The 24551-nt window shown below is 46.4% G+C and overlaps 1 protein-coding gene across 10 annotated transcripts in view; it reads right to left on the bottom strand.

Moving 5' to 3' along the window:
• NCOR1 (nuclear receptor corepressor 1) overlaps positions 1–24551 on the bottom strand; it is a 320571-nt gene that overhangs the window by 212310 nt on the left and 83710 nt on the right. For all 10 annotated transcript variants that reach the window (XM_075335195.1, XM_075335194.1, XM_075335193.1 and 7 more), the window contains exons 4-7: positions 20447–20636; positions 20009–20188; positions 16187–16300; positions 451–507 (exon numbers count right to left, since the gene is read on the bottom strand). In XM_075335195.1, the coding sequence (XP_075191310.1) occupies positions 451–507; positions 16187–16300; positions 20009–20188; positions 20447–20636 (541 nt within the window). The remainder of the gene's footprint in view (positions 1–450; positions 508–16186; positions 16301–20008; positions 20189–20446; positions 20637–24551) is intronic.

The following is a 24551-nucleotide window of genomic DNA, read 5'->3' as shown; positions in this document are numbered from 1 at the left end:
TGCACCTAGAACTGCTCGTGGTTTTGGGTGCATATGGCACCTGACAGGTTCCCTTTAAAGTAGTGGACAATGCAATGTTGTCATAAGGGTCGTGGTATGACTGTGTAAGTATTTGACTAAACATGTAGAGATTGGCTGTGCTAGTCATCAGGAATGTAACAATTCATATGCAAATCAGGCTCAAAAAGCATTGGGGGCGTGTCAAGTTATTTCGTCTGCGACGCCCCAGGGCACCGACGCGCCCCAGGGCACCGACACGCCCCAGGGCACCGACAAAGAATGTATCCATGTTATTTAGGGATAGAAATACCAGTGCTTCCATAGTTCAAAACCTTCTGGTTCTTGTACATTGTGCGTATTATGGGAACACGGGCTTGTGAGAATGAAGTAATTTGTTATAGATCATAGTATTAATAGTAAACCCAACAAAAATACCAGACAGTAACTTACCAGCTCTACTTTTGGGCCAAGACCTTCTAAAATCTTATGCGCTTCCTCTGCTTTTTTCTGCAAGATATAAAAGTGTTGGATGTTTAAGAGGAGAAATCCTTAGAGACCTTCCTTCCGATTACTCAGCCATCTCTCCAGTCATACACGGCTCCTGAGAGCTGAATAGAAACTGTGTAGCGCAACAGAGGAAAGAACACAAAGGAGAATTTACCAAAATAGCTCAAAGAATAAGTGTGCACCACAAGAGCTACAACCCCAACCCTACACCTTTAGAGTATGCGTCTCCAGACAATCGCCTAATGTTTTAATTGTGATGTTAAGATGAAAGGAAACGAACAATCGAACTCTTGGTAATTAAACATCCAGGTTTCTATAGGGTTCATAAATATCCTTGTAAACATTCCCCTGATTAAATCATTGCCTTTACCATGATGGAGAAATTGAAGTTCTAGAACTGCTGCACTCAATTCTCAAAAGTCAAGTGGGCGGTGCTAGAGTATGGGGAAAGTCAAGTCTCCTCGCTGTTTCCACATCTGCTATGCCTTGATTAAAGGGAACCTGTCATCAGAAATTTTGCTTTAAACCTAAAGGTTTCCCCCTCTGCAGCTCGTGGGCTGCATTCTAGCAGGTTCCTGTACTTTTTGTGCCCCCTTTGAAACTAAATTAAACACTTTATAAAGTTGTACCTTTTTACCTGCAATTCTTGTAAATTATCCATGGGGGCAGGCTGTCTGGCGTCCGTTGATGTCCCTCCTGCAGATTGACGCCGTCCCCCATTGCTCCATTTCATATCTCAGGACGCCGCCCACTGCGTCCGAGGTCCCGTGCATGCGAGGAACGCTGGTGACGTGGTCGCAGGCACGAGAATATGGGCGGCGCTGTGATTGCATCGCAAGTGCCCGCCCATAATCACGTACCGCGATCTCCTCTCTGCCTCCAGGGTTCTGCGCAAGCGCTGGAAGATGACCAGACGTCACCTCCTTCCCATCCTGCCCTGCAGCAGGAAATAGATGGGAGGAGTGGAGCAGCACAGCACAGGATACGAGGAGACGCGGAGAGGATCTGAGCGACCTACACAGTAAAAAAACATGTAAAATCAAACAAAGACACACACTGTCTTCTGAAAAGTGAAAAGCACTAAAAACTTTTTTTTTTTTTTTTTTGTATCCTGTGCTGTGCTGCTCCGCTCCTCCCATCTATTTCCTGCTGCAGGGCAGGATGGGAAGAAGGTGACGTCGGGTCATCTTCCAGCGCTTGCGCAGAACGCTGGAGGCAGAGGGGAAATCGTGGTCACGTGATTATGGGCGGGCACTTGCGATGCAATCACAGCGCCGCCCATATTCTCGTGCCTGCGACCACGTCACCAGCGGTCCTCACGTGCACGGGACCTCGGCCGCAGTGGGCGGCGTCCTGGGATATGAAATGGAGCAATGGGGGACGGCGTCAATCTGCAGAAGGGACAGCAATGGACGCCAGAGAGCCCGCCCCCATGGAGAATTTACAAGAATTACAGACAAAAAGGTACAACTTTATAAAGTGTTTAATTTGGTTTCAAAGGGGACACAAAAAGTACAGGAAACTTGCTAGAATGCAGCCCACGAGCTGCAGAGGGGGAAGAAACCTTTAGGTTTAAAGCTAAATTTCTGATGACAGGTTCCCTTTAGCAACACTCTTAGCGCAGCAAAAACAGACTCTCCGAACCAGCCAGGACGTCATTCACAGAGTAGTTGTTCTGCCAGAGCAAGGAGACTGACTAGTCCCCACAGATGAACCGCCCACATGACTACCAACCATAACACACACAGGTTTTTTTTCATGTAAACCATTTCTAACCCATAAAATCCAGCTGTTTGAACACAAACACATATTTTCATAGTCTTGAAGCAGACATTTTTTTCCATTATGTAACTTAAATATAAATCCTTAAATCTCGCAGTTTTCACTTTCTCCTCAAAACCTTAGTAATAGACTGAACATTCCTGTTCTGCACAGACTACTTCTCAGCAGTCATATCATTATAAGCACCACCAGGATTGCCATGACAGGTAAGACATGTTATAAAAAGTGTGCAACCTGTCAAAGTAATGCCGCCTATGATTATCACAGGACAAGAAGTAATCTACACAGAACAGAAGTGTCAGCGGATCACTAATTTTCTAAGAGACAAAGTATAAACTGCATGAATTCAAGAATATTTTATATAAATAAAATCTTTTCTAAAATGTGTGCAACCGGTCATAGTATTCCTGTCTAACAATAATGAACCCTCTGTTCACAATAAGTCAGGATCACAGCTCACCTTCTCCCCCTCACTGCACAATGACCTCTGCACAGATGACAGAAGTCAATGATTGAGCACCAGACTCTTGTAGTATTTGGAACATGTTGCTGCTGTAAAGTATGTGTCTAATTGCTGTCAATAGACGCAGAGGCAAAGTGTCTAACTTTCTAATTATGTGCATACATTCCATTTAAAAGGAAATATGTCAGTAGAATCAACCCTGATAAGCCGTGTATATGGACATTATGTAGGGAGCGGAATAAAATAATACCTTGATATCTGTGTTCCGATGTACTATTCCGGAGAAATCCACATTTATCTTAACCCCTTCACGACCAGCCGATTTTTCGCTTTCCGGGGGTTTTTTTTCACCATTCTTTTTCAGAGAGACGTAACTTTTTTATTTTTCAGTCAATATGGTCATGTGAGGGCTCATTTTTTGCGGAACGAGCTGTACTTTTAAATGAAACCATCAGTTTTACCATATAGTGTACTAGAAAACGGCAAAAAAACTCCAAATGCAGAAAAATTGCAAAAAAAGTGCGATAGCACTATGGTTTTTGAGATATTTTATTCACTGTGTTCACTACATGGTAAAACTGATGTGTGGGTGTGATGCCTCAGGTCAGTGCGAGTTCGTAGACACCAAACATGTATAGGTTTACTTTTATATAAGGGGTTAAAAAAAAATCGGAAGTTTGTCCGAAAAAAGTGGCGCATGTTTTACGCCATATTCTGTGACCCGTAGCGTTCGCATTTTTCGGGATCTATGGCTCAGTGACGGCTTATTTTTTGCGACTCGAGCTGACGTTTTTAACGGTACCATTTTTGCGCAGATGCTACGTTTTGATCGCCTGTTATTGCATTTTGCGCAAAAGTTGTGGCGACAAAAAAACATCGTTTTGGCGTTTGGAATTTTTTGCCGCTACGCAGTATACTGATCAGATTAATTGATTTTATATTTTGATAGATCGGGCGTTTCTGAAAGCGGCGATACCAAATGTGTGTATATTTTTTTAACCCTTTAATTTTCAATGGGGCGAATGGGGGTGATTTGAACTTTTAGGTTTTTTTGTTTGTTTTTTTTAATTTTTTTTTACTTTTTTTTTTATTTTACTAGTCCCCCTAGGGGGCTATTGCGATCAGCATTCCGATCGCTCTGCAGTATCTGCTGATCACAGCTACAAGGCTGTAAACAGCATATACGCTCTCTTTCTCTTTTGCTGTGCCGCTGGCACAGCGAAAGTGAAAGCAAGTCAGGTGTAGTACAGGAGTCATCACATGACCCTGTGCTACCATGACAACTATCGGAAGTCACGTGATCGTGTCACGTGACTTCCGGTATCGGGGCGGTAAGTAAATGTTTACCGCGATCGCGCTTATAATGGCGCTGTCACATATTGACAGCGCCATATAAGGGGTTAAACGGCACGAGCAGATAACGATTCTGCTCGTGCCTGGCAGGCACACATCTCAGCTGTGAAAATCAACGGAGATGTGTGCCGATCGCAGCATGATGCTGTCGGCAGACCGCGGGCAGTAACATTATGACCGCAAGGACGTAATTTTACGGCCCGCGGTCGTTAAGGGGTTAATAGTTAAATGAGTTGTTAAGATCAATGGACTGGACATTGATCTCCGTGAGAATTTGTCTGCATAGGTTACCTAAATGAAAGGGGTGTTAGCATTATGAGACCTGTAATGACTGACAGTCTGCTCTCCTGATCGCACTGCAGAGCTGTGTGTGATTATAAATAACACAGTACAGCAGAGCTAAACCTGGTCTCATTACAAACACATTTCCAGCTGCAGCTCTCTTCTCATTATTATAATTACACAGCTCTACAGTGTGGTCAGGTGAACAGTCTGTCAGTCATTACATGTCTTACACTGGGAACTCCCCTTTCATTAATAATATTCTGTGGAGGCAGATTCTCAGAGAGATCGATCTATGCACAGCCCATACAGCTTAACAGTTAATTTACATGTTAAGAAAATGTGGATTTCTCTGGAATTAGATGTTGGATCGCAGATATTAAGGTATCATTTTATTCAACATTCTATGATCTACATAGCCATATAGTCGGGTTAGGATGGTTGATCCAACTAACAGATTCCATTTAAAAAGTAAAGGTACAGACGTTGTTTCATCTTAACAAATGGTTAAATTGGCAAAGTGCTTGTAAAAACAAGAAACTTTACAATTTACCTTTAATTAACATTTTTGTCCATTTTCAAGAACAGAAGGATTTTTTATTTTGTGGTGTACAGATCATCGGCAAAGTACTAAAGATAGGATGCGCACTCACGCCTTGTGCGCACTAGACGCTTTTTGCTGCGTTTTTAGCGGCGTTTTTGTGCTGAAAACGCAGTGACATTGCTTCCCCAGCAATGGCTATGGGTTTTCATAAGTGCTGTCCGCACACAGCGTTTTTTTGTAGCTGCGTTTTTGTGGTGACCACAAACGCAGCATGTCAATTATTTCTGCGTTTTTCACTGCGTTTTTCACCCATTGAGTTCAATGAGATGTTCAACAACGAAATGAAAAACGCATATAGCTGCGTTTCTATGACTAAAAACGCAGCTATAAACGCAATGGGTGGGCAGTAAAGTGACGTGTACAGGAAGAGGATTCCTTCTGTTGGTAAACACAGAAGCATGAATCCTCCCGGTACCGTCACCGCTGCGTCCACAACCCGCCCGGTGCCATGTCAGCTCCGTGCGGCGCCATGTCTGGGCGGGAGGTGGAGGCAGCGGCAAAAACAAAAGTGAACAGTAGAAAAAAAAAAATGTCATATATACTCACCTGTCTGCAGGGTCCCGGTGCCATGCCCGCTCCCAGCTCCTGTCCCGGTACCGCCGCTTTGGCTGTGTGTAGTCTCCTCGGGGCACGTACGAAGCTTGCAGGACCTGGCGGTGGATCACCTGATGCAGTCACCTGACGCATCAGCTGATCGTAATTCTCGCGGTGTCGCCGGCTTTTTCGCGCCCGGCCGGCTATCAGCTGATCCTGCCGTCAGGGGACTTAATCAGCTGATTACTGGCAGCTCCTGCAGCGATGGGACAGGATCAGACTCTCATCCAATCGCTCCAGGAGCTGCCGGTAATCAGCACAGACGTGAGTATTTATTCTTTTTTTTTTTGCACTGATGCTTCAGCTGATTGTATAATCGGCTTTTATACAATCAGCTGATGTGTGATGTGATTCACGTCTTTTAACCTGACACATCATCTGATCGCTTTGCCTTCCAGCAAACCGATCCGATGATATTGGATCCGGATTAGACGGCGCGGGACCCTTGACCCAGGATTACTGCGGAGGGGGGTTCTTTATTTCAATAAAGATGGAGTCACTAATTGTGTTGTGTTTTATTTCTAATAAAAATATTTTTCTGTGTTGTGTTTTTTTTTTTTTATCTTTACTAGAAATTCATGGTGGCCATGTCTAATATTGGCTTGACACCATGAATTTCGGGCTTAGGGCCAGCTGATAATATACAGCTAGCCCTAACTCCATTATTACCCAGCGAGCCACAGTCACCAGGGTAGCTGGAAGAGTTGGATACAGCGCCAGAAGATGGCGCTTCTATGAAAGCGCCATTTTCTGGGGTAGCTGCGGACTGCAATTCGCAGTGGGGGTGCCCAGAAAGCTTGGGCACTCTGCACTGCGGATTCCAATGCCCAGCTGCCTAGTTGTACCTGGCTGAACTCAAAAATTGGGCGAAGCCTATGTCATTTTTTTTTTAATTATTTCTTGAAATTCATGAAAATGAAAAAAAAAAAAGGGCTTCCCTATATTTTTGATTCCCAGCCGGGTACAAATAGGCAGCTGGGGAATGGGGGCAGCCTGTACCTGCCTGCTGTACCTGGCTAGCATACAAAAATATAGCGAAGCCCATGTCATTTTTTTTTTTCTTTCTGGGCAAAAAACTCCTGCATACAGTCCTGGATGGAGGATGCTGAGCCTTGTAGTTCTAGAGCTGCTGTCTGCTCTCCTGCATACACTAGTTCTGCAGCTGTCTGCTCTCCTGCATACAATGAACATTTTGAAGAAGGAAATGACATCAGACCTTTTTTTTTTTCATCAACAATCTTTAATGGCATTGTGCACTGATTAAAAACGCAGTGAGCAAAAACGCACCAAATCGCGGTAAAAACGCATCCGTTTTTGTCGCGTTTTTTAGCCGCGGGTGCGTTTTTTGAGAAAAACGCACATAAAAACGCAGCGTGAAAAAAACGCCTAGTGCGCACATACCCTTACAAGCCGTTTGCTCTACAGATTGCAAGCGCTTCTCTGGAGCTGGGTAGATTGCTGGATGTGACCAGCCTCAGTGTCCTGTGCTACTGCCATTCTACAGTGGAAAGTCCTCTCTGCTTGAAGCATGGGAGGGAGTACAATAGGAGCAGCAGAGTGACAATGCCACTGGCCCGAACTGTCAGGCTTCAGGAGCACACCGCTCCTCAGCAAGCAGGAAGCCGGGAGGAAGAAGAGCAGTGTGCTCCTGATGATCAGAACATGAGACAACCCCATTATATGAGTAGGGCTGAGAATGGCCCTTATAATGTATCTCTATGGATTACATCTTGGTGCATAGTGCTGAACTGTTCTGCATAATACAGGGGTTTCGTGGTAATGGAGAGTCAGAGCAGGAGTATAATATACATGGTGCTACAATTCTGCCACTATAAGAAGCTTCGTAAATATATGGGAATAGGAAGCCGTCAGAGAGGCTACAGCGTAGTGTTGTTGGACTACCACATAGCAATGGGTATTATTGAAGCCAGCGCTCAGCTGCTCTGACACCTTCCAGATCTGATCACACCAGACAGCAGATCTCTAAACTAGTTTTAACACAGCCGACAAAGCTAATTAGAGGGGAAATACGTCGGTGAGATTGATTTACAACAGAGCGAGAAAGCAAATTACATTCACATTTAATGAAAATAGAGACTGGTTCTCGTTATCAAGTTGGGGCCAAAATCTCAGGCAGAGAAACCAACAGCGTCCCAAAAAGTCAGATGAAGGACTATAAGGTCCTAGAAGGCACCAGGACTAGAACAGCTACAATGGTAGCAATGCATTTTACTGGCGCTGGCCCTTTTTAGTTTCAAATCATTTTAATTAATTTCAGAGAAAATGAAAACAGACAATACATTCCCCTACCGGGGGTGCACCATGGATAAACATATGCAAAGAGTATCATAACTTATACAAACTGATCAGAAGAAAGACAATTAGAAGGGAGATAGAATGAGATAAAGATTGAAGGGGAGAGAAAGGGGGAAAAAGGTGGGGGGGCCCAAATATACCTACTCCGCTACACCCTAATAGAGATTATGTGATAGCCTACATCAGGGGGTATGCGTAGCTCATGGAGATAGATGTAATAATTGGGATAGGTCAAGGCATGATGGCCCTTTTTGAGCCCAAATTAAAAACCCGCTCCAGACATCTATGCTAGGACACCGCCAACCATAACATCCCACTCATTAACGTCTATCCTGAATGGGCTATGTAAGCGGTGAACGGCGTTCATCTCATCTGTAGCTATCAAAAGGCAATCTACCAGTGACCCAGGCTGCCTGTCCTGCAGAGGATAACAAGCACCGATGTATACCTAGATTAGAATATATGGACAGAGGGGTATACACTGAATACAAGGAATTACGGATCTTGCGGGAACAAACCCCACAATGAAACTGGGCAACATAAAATTAAAGTCACTTTGCCAATGGGATTAAATTTGCAACAGCTAGCAGCCACATTCAGTTATGGCCTCAAAGGGATTTTCTTCTACGCCCATACATTTCTACAGACTTACTTTTTTGGTTTGTTTTTTTACATAAGAGCACCTGTAAGGTTGTATTTACTTGAAAAGCATTACTCAGGTTATAGAGGATCCACCAATCCCCCATCTCCCCTGACCGGACATCATGGCTCACATGTTCTGCACACCTACAATGTCACTTTTCAGAAATGTCATTTGTATAAATTGTGATTCGCTTCGGATTACTCTGCTCCGTACCGGTGTTTTGTTTTTTTTTTAAATAAAAAAGGTGATTGAAAAGAAAATTATTCATCATCTTTGGAGAAGGTGGTAATATTTACCAGCAGAGCCACTTCTCCTCCATACTGTTCTATTCCACCCGAGAGGGACAAGAGAGAGAGAGAGTGTGAGAGAAAAAAAAAAAACGGATCCGGATCGTGCACCCGGATTCCCGGGTCCGGGTCGGACTCTGATCTGCCGCTCAAACCGCGCGGATCCGGATTTTGCGGATCCGGGTCCGCTCAACACTAGTCAGCAGTCATCTAACAGATCTTAAGATTTTGGCTCGTCATTGAAACCCTGATTACACTGGTGGGTCACTGTTGCTGTTTTAATTCAATCAGTGTTTTATCAGCAATAGATTATCACTACTTGGCAACTGGCCTTGTGCCACCAAGTCCGACTTCGCCCCCAGCACTGATTAGCAGCTCTCTCCCACAATGCAAGGTACACAGATAGGCCAGGGACACATGGGGACTACTGCGATCCTCGCATGATACTCGGCTCACGCTGGCAGCACAGCAGGAGGCGAGTGTCACTGCGACTCTGAGGTCCGATCATGCGATCGTGCCACAGCTGTGGGGTGCAGGCCACCACTGAGGAGGGCCGGGCCGGCACTGAGGAGGGGGAGGGAGGGATTTATCTCCCTCTCTCCTCCGTTGCCGGCTATTTCCATTCTCGCTCTGCACTCACAGTACACCGGTGTACCGTGAGTGCAGTGCGATTTTTCTCTCGCCCCATAGACTTGAATGGGTGCGAGAGAAACAAGGATCGCATTGCACCTGCAGCATGCTGCGATTGTTTTCTCGGTCCGATTAGGGCTGAGAAAATAATCGCTCATGTGTGCTGACACACAGGCTAATATTGGTCCGAGTGGAATGTGATGTTTTATCGCACTCCACTCGCACCGATTTCATGCCGTATGTCTTAAGCTATAGCTGTAGTGTGGGTGGGTTATACACAGCTCCACAACTGAGCTATACTAAATCAGCATCAGAGAAAACTGATTCTATCATAACTTCTGCACCTACTAAACAAAGTTATATATCGATGGAGTCAGGGTCTCAGTCCCTAACTCATGTTGCAAACAGATTACAGACAGATTCCCCTTGATGGGTCTCTGTCACTATAGACAGACTAAAGGCCGCTTTACACAGTGCGATATCGGTACCGATATCGCCAGCGTGCGTACCCGCCCCCATCGGTTGTGCGACACGGGCCAATCGCTGCCCGTTTTGCACAACATCGCCCGGACCCGTCACACATACTTACCTTCCCTGCGACGTCGCTGTGACCGGCGATCCGCCTCCTTTCTAAGGGGGCGGTTCGTTCAGCGTCACAGCGACGTCACAGCAGCGTCACTGAATCGCCGCCCAATAGAAGCGGAGGGGCGGAGATGAGCGGGACGTAACATCCCGCAAACCTCCTTCCTTCCGCATTGTGGTCGGGAGGCCGGTAAGGAGAGGTTCCTCGTTCCTGCGGTGTCACATGGAGCGATGTGTGCTGCCGCAGGAACGAGGAACAACTTCGTTACTGCTGCAGGAACGATATTTGAGAATGGACCCCCATGTCACCAATGAGCGATTTTGCACGTTTTTGCAACGATGCAAAATCGCTCATCGGTGTAACACGCAACGACATCGCTAATGCGGCCGCATGTGCGTCACAAATTCCGTGACCCCAACGACTCCGCATTAGCGATGTCGTAGCGTGTAAAGCCCCCTTAAGTACAGGCACTTGGTGCATCATGGCAGGGCTAATCATTTATCTACACTTTCCCATCTGCTGGTTTTCCCTCCATCTCCTCCCTTCTCAGGCTCTATGAAGTCAGAGCTGTCAATCAAAGAAAAGGGGAGGGTGGAGATACAGGGAAAACAAGCAGACGGGAAGGTGCACTTAATTATTTGGCCCCGTCATGATGCACCAAGAGCCTGTACTTGGTTTGAACAGTCATTTTGGGCCAACAAAGCCTCTTAAGCCTGGACTACAGACTTTTTGTTGTAGCACGGAATCATTTTAAATAGTTACAGCTGCAGTCAAAGCAATACATTGAGTTGTTTGCAACTGGCTGAACTGCAGCTGTTAGGCTGCTTTCACACATCCGGTTTTTGCAGTGCGGCTCAATCCGGCTGTGAAACCTATGCAACGGATGCGGCGAAAACACCGCATCCTTTGCATAAGTTTTTACATGCGGCCCGTCCGTTTTTTTCCGGTTGCGGCACACTACTGAGCATGCGCAGTGGAAGAAACCGCATGCGGCGGCCGGATGCGTTTTTCTCCGCATCGCGCCGCATCCGGCGTCCATAGGCATGCATTGAAAAATGCGCCGCGGCGCGATGCGTTTTTTTTTTTTGCCGAAGCAAAAAACGTTGCAGGCAACGTTCCATCCGGCCGCGGCATCGGCTAAATCTGCCGCATGTGGCAAAAACCGGACCGAACGCAAGCCCATGCGGCACAATACGGCACTAATGAAAGTCTATGCAAAAAAAAAAAAAACCCGCAACCGGCGGCAAAAAAAACGGTTGCGGTTTTTCTGCAGGGCGCCGTATTGTGCCGCAGAGCAAAAAAACGGATGTGTGAAAGTAGCCTTAATTAAAATCAATCATCAGCGCTACAAAATTAGGGCCTTGAAGAGAATCGGTCGCAAGGTTTTTAACACTTAATCGGAGAGCAGCTTAACATAGGGACAGAGATCCTGATTCCAGCAATGTGTCACTTACTGAGCTGCTTAGTGTAGTTCTCATAAAATGACCGTTTAATCATCAGTAGATTATCATTACAGGAATACTTGGTGTGCTGCCAGGTAGTCCAGCATATTCATGAGATCTGTATAACTGCTAGATCTGCAGCAGAGAAACATTGATTTTATTAAAATGACAGCAAACTGCTCAATAAGCGACAGCGCTGGAATCAGGGTCTCTGTCTCTACCTTATGCTGCTCTCAGATGGGGGAGCAAAAACCTGGTGACAGATTCCCTTTAATGAATGGGGTGCATCATTCAGCTGCCGTTTGCCATGGTGAGGAATGTAATATTTTCCCAAAAGTGATAAAGGCAAAAAGTTTAAAAAAAAAAAAGCTAATTTTGAACTATAGCAATGCTGCAAACTTTTGAAGCAATTTTTAATCTTTTTTATGCATATTATCGTTCTATAATACCCGGTCAATGGTAACTAAGCGGTTACACAGCTCTGATCCTGGCCGTTGCAGTGGGGTGTCAGTGGAATGTAACAGCCAACTTCTCCAAATAGTGTGCGCCCGGCTTCTGCGGCCATGTCAACCACATCATGTAACCAAACATCAAGGTACGATTCAGCACTTAAGACCTCTACATACAGTGGTGCTTCAAAATTTTTTGAAATTTCTACATAAATTTGACCTAAAACTACATCAGATTTTCTGTAAGGTGCTGTAAGGTGTAAAGGTAGATAGAAAAGCAAATCACACTGTCACAGTCGTCTCTTTCTGAGATTAGTAACAGGCTCAGGTTTGGAGTCTCATCATCTGAGGCCATACACATTAAACATTTGTTCTTCTTTTGGCAGTCGCAGGGTTAATGTCAGTTTTCCTTGCCAGCAGCAAGCTCATTAACCCTGCCCAGGTGATTTCTCTGATGACTACTTCTGGCCTGGATAAAAACCCTCTGCTCCCTACAAAGGATGCCGGTTATTTAGTTCATTCTGGAGCTAGGCCTGGAGCTGTGAGAAGGTGGTTACTGCTGCTTTGATGTGTGAAAGTAGCCAGTTTTGATATTTTCGCCTTTCCTTAATTACCCCTCCCTGTACACCTTTTGTGGTCACCTGGTGTTTGTTATAGGTGAGCGCGAGTTTTGTTTTTACCCCTGTCTGTCTGTATATGTTGGTGGGGTTTTAGACTTCTGTCCTGGCCCATCCCCTAGGATGGTGTGTTGTGGAGGGGGTCCTACTATCATGGCCAAGAGCAGGAGATAAAAAGACGCTGGGGCTCAGACTTCGCTACCTTTAAGCGTACCTCTGGGTTGAGGGAAAGCCTAGGGTATGCTTAGTCCGAGGGCCAGCGCAGTGGCTCCAATCCAGTCAACCCCTTTCTGTCACAGTTGTGACACAAACAAATGAGTCGAAATATTAGACATGTGATGCAGCCCACTGAGCTATGCATCTAATCCTATCATATATGATACAACTAAAAGAACCGGTGCTGCCAGCCGTCTGCGGGAACACTGTCCACATGTCAGTATCACATTACACCAACAAAATGGCTCTACTCTGTGATCCTAACCTTCACCCCCTCCCTTATTTTTTGCCAAAACCCAAAAAGAAAGAGGAGCAGCATTGTTAGACACACATGAGCAGATCCTGCTTTTACTGCAGTCGTAAAGTGAGCTACCAGTACACTAGATTTTCATGGTGACAATACCAAAACGTTTGCCCCCATAAAAATAATAAAGCCTATACTCTCCTCCGGTGTCTGTGTGGTTCCAGCGATGACAGAATTTGTGTACCCGAGGACCACCTGACATTGTGACATGCGAGATCAGTCATCGCCAGCTTCCGTCTCCCCGACTTTGTATGGTAGAGTAATTAACAGGAAGTCAGCGCTGCGGCTGTTATTCACTTCCTGTTAATTACTTAACGGTACGAAGGTGGGGAGAAGGAAGCCGGAGCTGATTGGTCACGGGGCTCTTGTGTCCTAATAATGTCCTGTGGGCCGGGAACAGGAATTCCGACATCACCGGAACCATAACGGCACTAGAGGCAGCAAAGCAGATCAACGCGCGCAGGAGCGCAATGGCGGCCTCTGTGTGGATAATGTAGGACGCGTCATCCACACGGGGCTGAGGAGGACGACGGTGATGGGAGGAAGTGAGGAGGCGCCAGACAGACACTAGTGACACCCAACCACCTTGCAGGTGAGTATAATAAAGGTGATTCTTACGTCATACAGAGCAGCCTGGGCTCTTATATACAACTAGAAGGTGGCCAATTCTAACGTATCGGGTAGTCTAGAATGTGTATGTAGGTTAGCAGATTGAATAATAAGGTAATGAATGGACTGGATGGGTTAGGTTTAATTTAGTATTCTTATTGTTTATTGGTTTAAAAATGACAAACAACAGAAGGAACAGTTTTAATAAAGGAGTCTAATGTTTAATGATATCCATGGCTTGTAATGAAAGAAGGCCATGAACAGTGGAAAGTTCAGTAAAAATATTTCTGTACACATTTTGTGTGAAGACCTTTTCACTATCTGTAAGTAACTTTCCTTGTAAAGGGGTGTCAACAACTTGCACTTTGACGTAGGAACAGTGTATGTAGGTTGCCCCCATCATGGTGCAGCCACCATCCTGACATGTGCCCCCATCCTGCGGGGTAATGTGTGCAGGGGGCAGAGTGCGGGGTGGGGTGGAGCAGAGCAGGGCCATGGCGCTGAGGACGTCAGTGCTGGGGACAGGTGACTATTCGTGTGAGTGTGTGTGTGTGCTCAGTGTATACATGCGGACGGCGGGGGGGGGATGCGTGCGGGGGGTGGAGCCAAGCGGAGCCATGGCGTTGAGGATGTCAGTGCTGGGGACAGGTGACTAGTCGTGTGAGAGAGAGAGAGTGTGTGTGTGTGTGTGTGTGCGCTCAGTGTATACATGCGGATGGCGGAGTGCGGGGGGATGCGGAGGGGACATGGCGCTGAGGACGTCAGTGCTGGGGACAGGTGACTATTCGAGTGTGTGTGTGTGTGTGTGTGTGTGTGTGTGTGTGTGTGTGTGTGTGTGTGTGTGTGCTCAGTGTATACATGCGGATGGCGTAGTGCGGGGGGATGCGGAGCCGAGAGGGGTAATGTGTGCGGGGGGTGGAGCCTAGCAGGGACATGGCGCTAAGGACGTCAGTGCTGGGGACAGGTGACTATTCGTGTGTGCGTGTGTTCAGTGTATATATGCGAAGTGCGGGGGGGGAGGGGTGATGGAGCCGAGTGGGTTAATGTGTGCGGGGGGCAGAGGCGGGCGGTGGGTATGTGTCGGCTGGGTTGCCGGTGTTGGCTCCCGGGGGTGCACCACTCACCGGGGAGTCGGGGCTCCGTGTGGGTGCAGGGAAAAGTGTCGAGCGTCGTCCTGTCGGCCCGTAGTTCGGGCTGTTCAGTTAGCTGAGCCGTTGGTCGCAGGCTCTTTAGCGCGCGTTGTGGCGATGGTTGTCACTATAATGACGTCATTTTGGAGCAAGACAGACAGACAGACAGACAGACAGACAGACAGAGGCAATTATATAGGGGAATATCCTGGTGACAGGTTCCCTTTAAATGTTTGTCAATACAAATGCATTCTTATAAAGTAAGGAAAGCTTCAAGTGTTGCAGAAATGTGTTTTTCCCCCGTCTCGTTGCTAGGCTTTATTGTCAGGCGCTCTCACCATAAGAGCTGGCTCCGAGTTTCACTCAAAGAAATGCTGGAAACCACAAATTTAAAATGCAGTCCTGAAAGCGAAAAGCCCAACATCACATGTATTACCGGCAGCTCAACCCACTGGGAAATCAACAGAAGCAGCAGCCAATACAACCAGACACGTAATACTGATAAATACACCATAGGAAGAGAACCCGCAGTCTAGTTGGGGAGCAAGACAATGGGCATTACATCACAGGTATAATCTATCTGCACCAATTATAGCCCCAGTCCCAGCAACACAAACTTCAAGTCTGCACAGATCCTTGTACATTTAAAGGGAATCTGTCACCAGGTTTTTGCTCCCCCATCTGAGAGCAGCATAATGTAGAAACACAGACCCCGATTCCAGCGATGTGTCACTTACTGAGCTGTTTGCTGTCATTTTAATAAAATCACTGTTTTCTCTGCTGCAGATCTAGCAGTTATACAGAGCTCAGGAATATGCTGGACTACCTAGCAGCACACCAACTAGTCCTCTAATGATAATCACTTGCTGATTAATCAGTGATTTTATCAAACCCACACTAAGCAGACCAGTAAGTGACACATCGCTGGAATCAGGATCTCTGCCCCTACGTTATGAAAAATGTATTTTAAGAGAGCCTCAAATATTCAAAATAAGCTATAGTCCACTCGTAAATCCCCTACCGCTCTGGATCCAAATTCCTGACAACCTGCTACAATCATTGACTGGCTGCAGCGGTCATAGCTAAAAAAGGAAGCACAGACCAGAGTGTATCCCACAACAGTCTGAACTGAAGCAGTACGGTTTATTTTGCCATTCTAGTGGTTTTCAAATTAAGTCTGCCAAGCTGGACAACCCCTTTAAATATGTAGAACAGTCACGTTAACACACAACTGATAAAACTATGCACAAGGAAAACAATAAAAAGTGTAAAAATATGAAGTTTTAATTGTTTTTTAATAGCCGAGCTAAGCTTAGGAAACAAGCAGCAGTATACAGGTGCAGGGAATGCCACAGAAAATAAAGAGCCCACTTACCCGGTTCTCATCATAAATAATTTGGACTATGCTGCGGTGCTTCTGCTCCACAGGTGGAGGGGAGACGGGCTTCTCTGGCTCCGGAGGTTTGGCTGCTTCTTCTTCAAGCTGTTGCTAAGTTACACAAGAGGAAAAAAAATTTCCATCATACAACGTAAAACTCCAATCAGCGTCTAGTCACATCGAGAAGCAACAGTTTGTTCACATTCCTGGATTTTGGTCCAAGGGTTTGCCCAGTGACAGAGAAGAAGGGTGTTCCATCATATACCGTGTTTCCCCGAAAACAAGACATGGGGCTTAGGTTCTTTTCTGCTTTGATAAATGCAATAGGGCTTATTTTCAGGGGGTGTCTTATATTTGCCTGCTGTATTAGAGCCTGAAGAGCACACCACAATCCTCACTATCTCTCCTGATCTGAGAGTGACAGCTGTATAGACATACGCGCTGCCACTCTCAGATCAGGAGTGCCAGCTAATTAAGAGAATGAATATTCACCCTCCTCTCCTGTAATCCTGCCCACCGTTCTGAGTCCTGCACTGAATCCAGACTCTCCCTGCTATATTACCAGTACTGCCTGTCCGAGGATCGCATCACAATCATCTGCACAGCCGCATAGACATATGCACTGTCATTCTCAGATCAGGAGTGCCGGCTAATTTAGAGAATGAATATTCACCTTCCTCTCCTGTAATCCTGCCCACCGTTCTGAGTTCTGCACTTCCCCCTGCACTATGCCTGCTGTATTACCAGTACTGCCAGTCCGAGGATCGCATCACAATAATCGGCACAGCCGCATAGACATACGCACTGTCACTCTCAGATCAGGAGTGCCGGCTAATTAAGTGAATACATATTCACCAACTTCCCCAACCAGAATCCCACCCACTGCTCAGAGTCATGCGCTTACTCACCACAATCATCGGCAGCACTCTTAATCTGAGAGTGACCATGTATGTCTATGCAGCTGTTACACTCAACTCATGAAAGTTGCCGAAGATTGTGATGTGATCCTCGGTCCGGCAGTGTAATACATCAGGCAGAGTGCAGGCGAAGTGCCCGTGGGCGGGATTAAGGGAGAGGAGGGTGAATATTCATTCTCTTAATTAGCCGGGGTTTAGAGCAACACAAGGGGACAATAGAAGATAGGTATCCTGAAATAGGGCTGCTGCACAAGCCCTATTTCTGGATACTGTTAGGGGTACTTTACATGCTGCGACATCGCTAGCAATTGCTAGCGATGTCACGTGCGATAGCACCCGCCCCCGTCGTTGGTGCGATATGTGGTGATCACTGCCGTAGCGAACATTATCGCTACGGCAGCGTCACACGCACATACCTGTTCAGCGACGTCGCTGTGACTGCCGAACAATCCCTCCCTCAAAGGGGAGGTGCAATTGGCGTCACCGCGACGTCACTAAGCGGCCACCCAATAGAAGCGGAGGGGCGGAGATGAGCGGGACGTATCATCCCGCCCACCTCCTTCCTTCCGCATTGCTGGTGGACGCAGGTAAGGAGATGTTCGTTGTTCCTGCGGTGTCACACATAGAGATGTGTGCTGCCGCAGGAACGACTAACAACATCGTACCTGTGGCAGCAACGATATTAAGGAAATGAACGACGTGTCAACGAGCAACGATTTTTCACGTTTTTGCGCTCGTTGATCGCCGCTCATTTCTGTCACATGCTGCGATGTCGCTACCGGTGCCAGATGTGCATCACTAACGATGTGACCCTGACGATATATCGGTAGCGATATCGCAGCGTGTAAAGTACTCCTTAGTTTGAGTATGCAACGAGGGCTTATTTTTGGAGTAGGGCTTATATTTGAAGCCGTCTCCAAAAAGGCTGAAAAATTCTGCCAGGGCTTATTTTCAGGGAAACACAATATATCGAATACGGAGCGGATGCACATTTACTAACGAGCTCTGCTCAAACTGTATAACCTCACCCACACCACTGTTTGTCAGCATTCTGTGTATACTATACATAGGCGAAACGCTGCCAATCAGTGGTATTGGCGGGGTTATACAGCAACTCAAGAATATGAAGGACTATTGTGACAGCAGGTTTACAAGTCCTCTCTAGTGATAATTTGCTGATAAAGTGATTTTACCTAAACTACAGGGTGTTCCATGTTATATAACAGATATGGAGCGGATGCACGTTTACTAATGAGCTCTGCTCACACACTAACAGAAAATTAATCAGGTGCAAAACTGTAGAAACACGGCCACACACAGCAGTTTCTGCAAAGTCACAAAGTTCATGTCAATGTAGCAGAAGTGCTGGAGCTCAAGGGGTGATCACTGAGCTATCGCCACCGCTCTACATGCCCCAAATAAAGGGCATATGCCCCGGATATCTCATGTACATGAGCACAAGCACAGAGTTGAGTAAGGGCTCAAAGGAATGTACGAGCACATACACCGCTCTGCACATCCAGGAGCAATACAGAGCTAGTTTTTTTGAGCAACTGATTGGGTTCTCAGGGCAAGTAATTGGGGGAGAGGTTTGCTTCACTGCAGTCTTCTGCCTTTAACGGCAGGGACCGAATGCTTAAAGTGAACCTGTCAGGTGCAATATGCACCCAGAACCACGAGCAGTTTTGGGTGGATATTGCTAATCCCTGCCTAACCGTCCCTGTGTACACTAGCATAGATAGATTAGATCTTTTATCGTATGCTAATGAGTGAAGGGACTAGTCCCCTGGGTGTTCGTTCCCCTGGCTAGTCGGCTCCATTAGCATGTTAGTACGTCCCTGTGGGCGTGCTATCATGCTAATGAATGTGCAGTGGCACAGGATGATCTCACTCACTTCTCCGCTGCCATTGCCGTCCGACACTGGATTTTGGCTCAGTGTACATGAACCCGGAGTTTGGGTCATGCGCACTACTTCAGTTTGCAGCCAGGACGTGTACACCCGGCTTCATAGTGCTCATGACCCAAACTCCGGGGTCATGCGCACTGAGACGAAATCCAGCGTCGGGCGGCGATGACAGTGGAGAGGTGAAAGATCATCCTCTGACGTTGCGTATTCATTACCATGTTAGCACAGTACTAATATGCTAATGAGGCAGACTGGCCAGGGAACTAACACCCAGGGGACTAGTCCCCTCACTCATTAGCATACGGTAAAAGATCTTTAGAAATACTTTTTCTAAAGATCCCTTTATCTATGCTAGTGTATACAGGGGCCATTAGGTGCAATATGCACCCAGAACGGCTCGTGGTTCTGGGTGCATATTGGACGTGACAAATTCACTTGAAAATGGAGCGCTTGCAGATATGGCCTCTACAAGTCTGGTATGGCCAGAATCGGACACGCTTGAATTTGACTAGGGTCACTCAAAATTACAACTCAACTCACATAAAAAAATAAGTCCTCATAAGGCTATGGAAATAAGTAAAAAACTAAAAGCCCAAAACCAAAAAAAAAAAAAAAAAAAAGTTTGTACACTGTATTGTATTTTTGGTCTCTTTGGGTAAAAAAGAAAAAATAAGGATACTTCCCTCCGGAGTGGCTCAGAGGCACTTTGATACTCATTACTGAGCATATCAACAGCTAACGGAGTAGTCAAACAAACAGTGCAGCCAATCAGCGGTGGCTGATTAGTTGCAGCGTTCATATTTATCCAAGTAGAAGAGACGCTGCGTTTTTGTAGTGTTTTCTCCAGGACATGGAATCATTGCTCAAATATCTGTCTCTTTCTCCCTGGACGTCACCATTAATTCCTGAGTAATTTCATAAACGTGCCCGACGTTACCCCATGACCTGATCCCCGTCCACGCCAGCCTTCACCCAAGCACGGAGGATTTTAATACCTGTTTTTTCTTCAGTTTCAGAATCTGTTGCTCAACTTTTGCAATCTCCCTGTCGACCCGGTCCATGCTTTGAATCAATTCTTCTTTAGAGAGTTTGGAGGGAGATGCGTCCTGGTCGTCATTGGCTTGGCCGGACAGGGGGGACGAGGGCCCCTCATTTTTGCCCGACAGTCCCTGTTCCTTTTAAAAACACAAACAAACATTAATTACACTGAACAGTAATGAATACAGACTTACTACAAGAAGCACTGCAGAGAATGGAAGCTAATTATATCATATTAGCGAACATTAACGGGGGTGTCCTATAAACAGCAATTACATCCAGGACAGATGATAAATGTGCGATAAATGTATGGTTCCTGGGGGTTCAGCAGCAAAGATCCGGAGAATGGGGTGTCTACCCCACGTAGCATGCAATACTGATAAGCTGACACCTACCTTTTTAATATCCCCTTGTGATCGAAGCCCCTCCTGGATGGCTGATACCAGAGGTACAACAGAGCCCGCAGAGACTCGGTAGTGAGAGTCCACCTGTTCTAGCCGAGGTCTCTTTGACTCCAGCAGCTCATGCTCGCCCTGAGCAGAGGAGTGGTACTGTTGATCATACCCTGATCGCCTGTCCTGAGGCCTGAAAAAAATATTTGAATCATTAACATATAGCACATTTACTGTACCCCTCTCAAATGCAAAACATTATGGAATGGCTAGATGGTTAAAGGGAGCCTATCACCAGGTCTTTGCTACCCCATCTGAGAGCAGCATGATATAGGAACAGAGACCCTAATTCCAGCGATGTGTCACTTATTGGGTTGCTTGCTTTTGTTTTGATAAAATCCCAGTTTTATCTACTGCAGACCTACCAGTTCTCTCAATGCTAAGCTCTGTATAACCCACCCACAGCACTGACTGGTAGCTTTCTGTGTTCACTGTGCATAGGCAGAAGAATGCCAATGAATAATAGGGTTATGCAGCACTCAAGAATATGAAGGACTATACAGCAGTAGGTTTACTAGTCCTCTAGTGATTATAATCTGCTGATAAAAATAGTGATTTTATAAAAACTAAAGCCAGAATATGAGTAAGTGACACATCACTGGAATCAGGGTCTCTGCCCCTACGTTATGCTGCTCTCTGATAAAGTGCAAAAATCTGGAGACAGATTTCTTTGGATGAGCCAGACTAAATGCAAACCTGTATCTTGTAAGGAGGGAAGGCAACTCCTGAATTGTACATTGTAGTAAAAAAAATATATATATTTTTTTCCTGGAGTAATAATTCTGGATCAACTTTTTTTTTTTTTTTTTAAAGAACGCTACATTGTCCTGTTTCTCCATTATTCAACCTAAAAATGTACCAATAAAGTGAAAGCTGGGACTTACCACTGTTGAGGGGTGTCCCTGTGCACTGTGACATTATCCAATCAGTGCTGGTTCTGTAAGGCTAGGTTCACATTTCCGTTGTTTTGCATCAGTCACATGCGTTGCTTGATGCTTGTGACTGATGCGCTGTACAACGGGTGACAAGAATTGAAATTCATTGTCACAAGAAAGCGGATTCCGTTGTAAAACGAGTGATCGTTCACAATAGCCTCCGTGAGCGATCAGCTGATCTCCCAGCCGCCAGCTTTTGAGAGTGATCAGCTGATTGCCCGGCGGTCAGCTTCTGTGAGCGATCAGCTGATCTCCCGGCCGCCGGCTTTTGAGAGTGATCAGCTGATTGCTCACAGAAGCCGACTGCTAGGCAATCAGCTGATCTCCCAGCCGCCGGCTTTTGAGAGCGACTGATCGCTCTCAAACGCCGGCGGCCGGGAGATCAGCTGATTGCTCACAGAAGGCGGCTGCCGGGCAATCAGCTGATAGTTTGGCCGCCAAGAGAGAGCATGCGCAGCGAAATAAAAAGGATTCTGGTGCTCAAAAAAGGTTACAAGCTGCGTTCCTGCCATCCGACAGTCAATCGTTCCACGACTGATCAGTCGGGCGGAGGATGCAATGCAAGGGCATCAGTCACAATCCGCCGCTCATACAAGTCTATGGGAAACAACGGAATCCGCCAAACGGATTGCGTTGTTTATCAGAGCGGCGGATTGTGACTGATAATAAACAACGGAATAAGGTGTACAGACACCCCCTCTATCTGAAAGGGTATGATATAGTCAAGCTGGTGGGTTATGAGGAATCCCATCCTCCAGTATATGGCCACACTGAATCCTGAATCTTTCTATGATAAACGCTTTTATAAGGTATAAAGCGGTCAAGGGTCATTCAATGAACTGGTACAAAGACATGGACCAATCCGAAAACACCAAGTGTGTGAATACGGTGATATAGAAGAATCGAGCGTTTGACTTGAAAAATAAATAAATAAAACAACTTTAGGCTATGTTCACACACTGCGTTTTTTACCTGCGTTTTTGCTGCAGAAATTTCTTGAGAAATTCTTGTAACCTTTCTGCAGACATTCCCCAGCAAAACCTATGGCAAAAAAAATTAGCTGTGCACACACTGCGTTTTTTTCTTAAGAAAATTCTTTCAGTAGATTTTCTTAAGAAAAAGAATGAGCATGTTACTTCTTTTCTTTTATTTGCCATAGATAATTGGCACAATAACGCAGGGAGCAACCAGCGGTAAAAACGCACCGAAAACGCACCAAAAACGCAAGGAAAACGCACGGAAAACGCAGGTGCGTTTTTGGTGCGTTTTTTAACGCAGGTGCACTAATCCTTCACTCTTAAGAAATTTCTTAAGAAATTTCTTAAGAAAAATCATTTTTCTAGTGTGAACATAGCCTTAAAATGTATGTGTGTTATTGTCCCGGCACCCCCGCCAATCAGCCGCTCTTGGTGCTGGCGGCGGCAGAAGTAGTGTCACACCCATGCTGATCAGACATATTCTATCCTTGTGCACACACTGAGTTTTTACCCGCGTTTTTGCTGCAGAAATTTCTTAAGAAAATAGTTGTATCCTTTCTGTGGACATTCCCCAGCAAATCCTATGGAAAAAAAAGGACATTTTTGTGTACTCACCGTAAAATGTCTTTCTTGGAGTCTTTCATTGGGGGACACAGACAGTGGGTTATATGGTGTCTCCAGGGAGGCTTGACACTAGGTTTGAAAAAAGTGTTAGCTCCTCCCCCCACAGCATATAACCCCAGCTAGGCAGGAAACTAGCTCAGTTTGGTGTAAAAGCAGTAGGAGAAGGACAACCAAAACCACAAGGGCGGGAGCTGTGTCCCCCAATGAAAGGCTCCAGGAAAGACATTTTACGGTGAGTACACAAAAATGTCCTTTCCTTTCTCGCCTTTTCATTGGGGGACACAAACAATGGGACGTCCTAAAGCAGTCCCTGGGTGGGAACTGAACTATTAACAGTGTATAACATCAGACTAAGAGCTGACTAACAACTGCAACTGCAGGGAACTCATATCAAAACACTGTAAAAAAACCGAGCAGTGGCCACTTATAAATGGGCCACTGCCGCCTGAAGGACTTGTCTTCCAAGAGCAGCATCCGCGGAGGCATGCGTATGCACTCTGTAGAATTTTGTAAAGGTGTGCACACTGGAGCAGGTAGCGGCCTTGCAAAGTTGGGCCGCCGAAGCCTGATGGCGGATAGCCCAGGAGGCACCCACTGCTCGTGTAGAATGGGCCTGCACAGATTGAGGAGGAACAACACCTCGTGTTTTGTAAGATTCACACATGGCAGTCCTGATCCATCGAGAAATCGTGGATTTGGAAGCCCGGTCGCCCTTTTTGTGTCCTTCTGAGAGGACGAAAAGGGCATCGGACTTGCGCAACGGCGCTGTTCTGGAGATGTAGATCCGCAGAGCCCTGACAAGATCGAGAGAGTGTGAAGGGCTTTCTCAAAGGAGTGGACCGGGGCCGGGCAGAATGACGGCAACACAATGTCCTGGTTCAGGTGGAAAGAGGATACGATCTTCGGAAGGAAGGCGGGGGAAGGCCGAAGGACCACCTTATCATGATGGAATATCAGGTAAGGTGAGCGACAGGACAGAGCTGCCAGTTCGGACACTCGCCTGATAGAGGTAATAGCGACTAAAAAGGCAACTTTCCAAGACAGCCGTTGAAGAGAGATTTCTCTCAAGGGTTTGAAAGGAGGAAGCTGAAGCGCTCCGAGAACCAGATTCAGATCCCAGGGATCTAAGGGGTGACGATAAGGGGGGACCAAAAGCGCCACCCCTTGAAGAAAGGTACGGACCTGAGGGCGAGAAGCCAGCTGCTTCTGGAAAAAAAATTGACAAGGCAGAAACTTGTCCTTTGAGGCTATGTGCGCACGTTGCGTAAATTCATGCAGTTACGCTGTGCTTTGCAGCGCAGCGTAACTGCATGCGTCCTGCGTCCCCTGCACAGTCTATGGAGATTGTGCAGGGGCCGTGCGCACGTGGCGTCTCAGAGCGCAGCGCTTCGGCTACTGCCGAAGCGCTGCGCAAAAAGAAGTGACATGTCACTTCTTTCCTGCGCTTTGCCGGCAGCTCCTGCTCTGTCTATGGGAGGAGCTGCAGGCAGAGCGCATGGAATCGGCGCTCAC

Source organism: Anomaloglossus baeobatrachus, chromosome 2 (genome assembly GCF_048569485.1).
Source record: "Anomaloglossus baeobatrachus isolate aAnoBae1 chromosome 2, aAnoBae1.hap1, whole genome shotgun sequence".
In the NCBI taxonomy this organism is placed as follows: Eukaryota; Metazoa; Chordata; class Amphibia; order Anura; family Aromobatidae; genus Anomaloglossus; species Anomaloglossus baeobatrachus.
The sequence above is the reverse complement of the archived record's forward strand: the minus strand, read 5'-3'. Positions and strand labels throughout refer to the sequence as shown.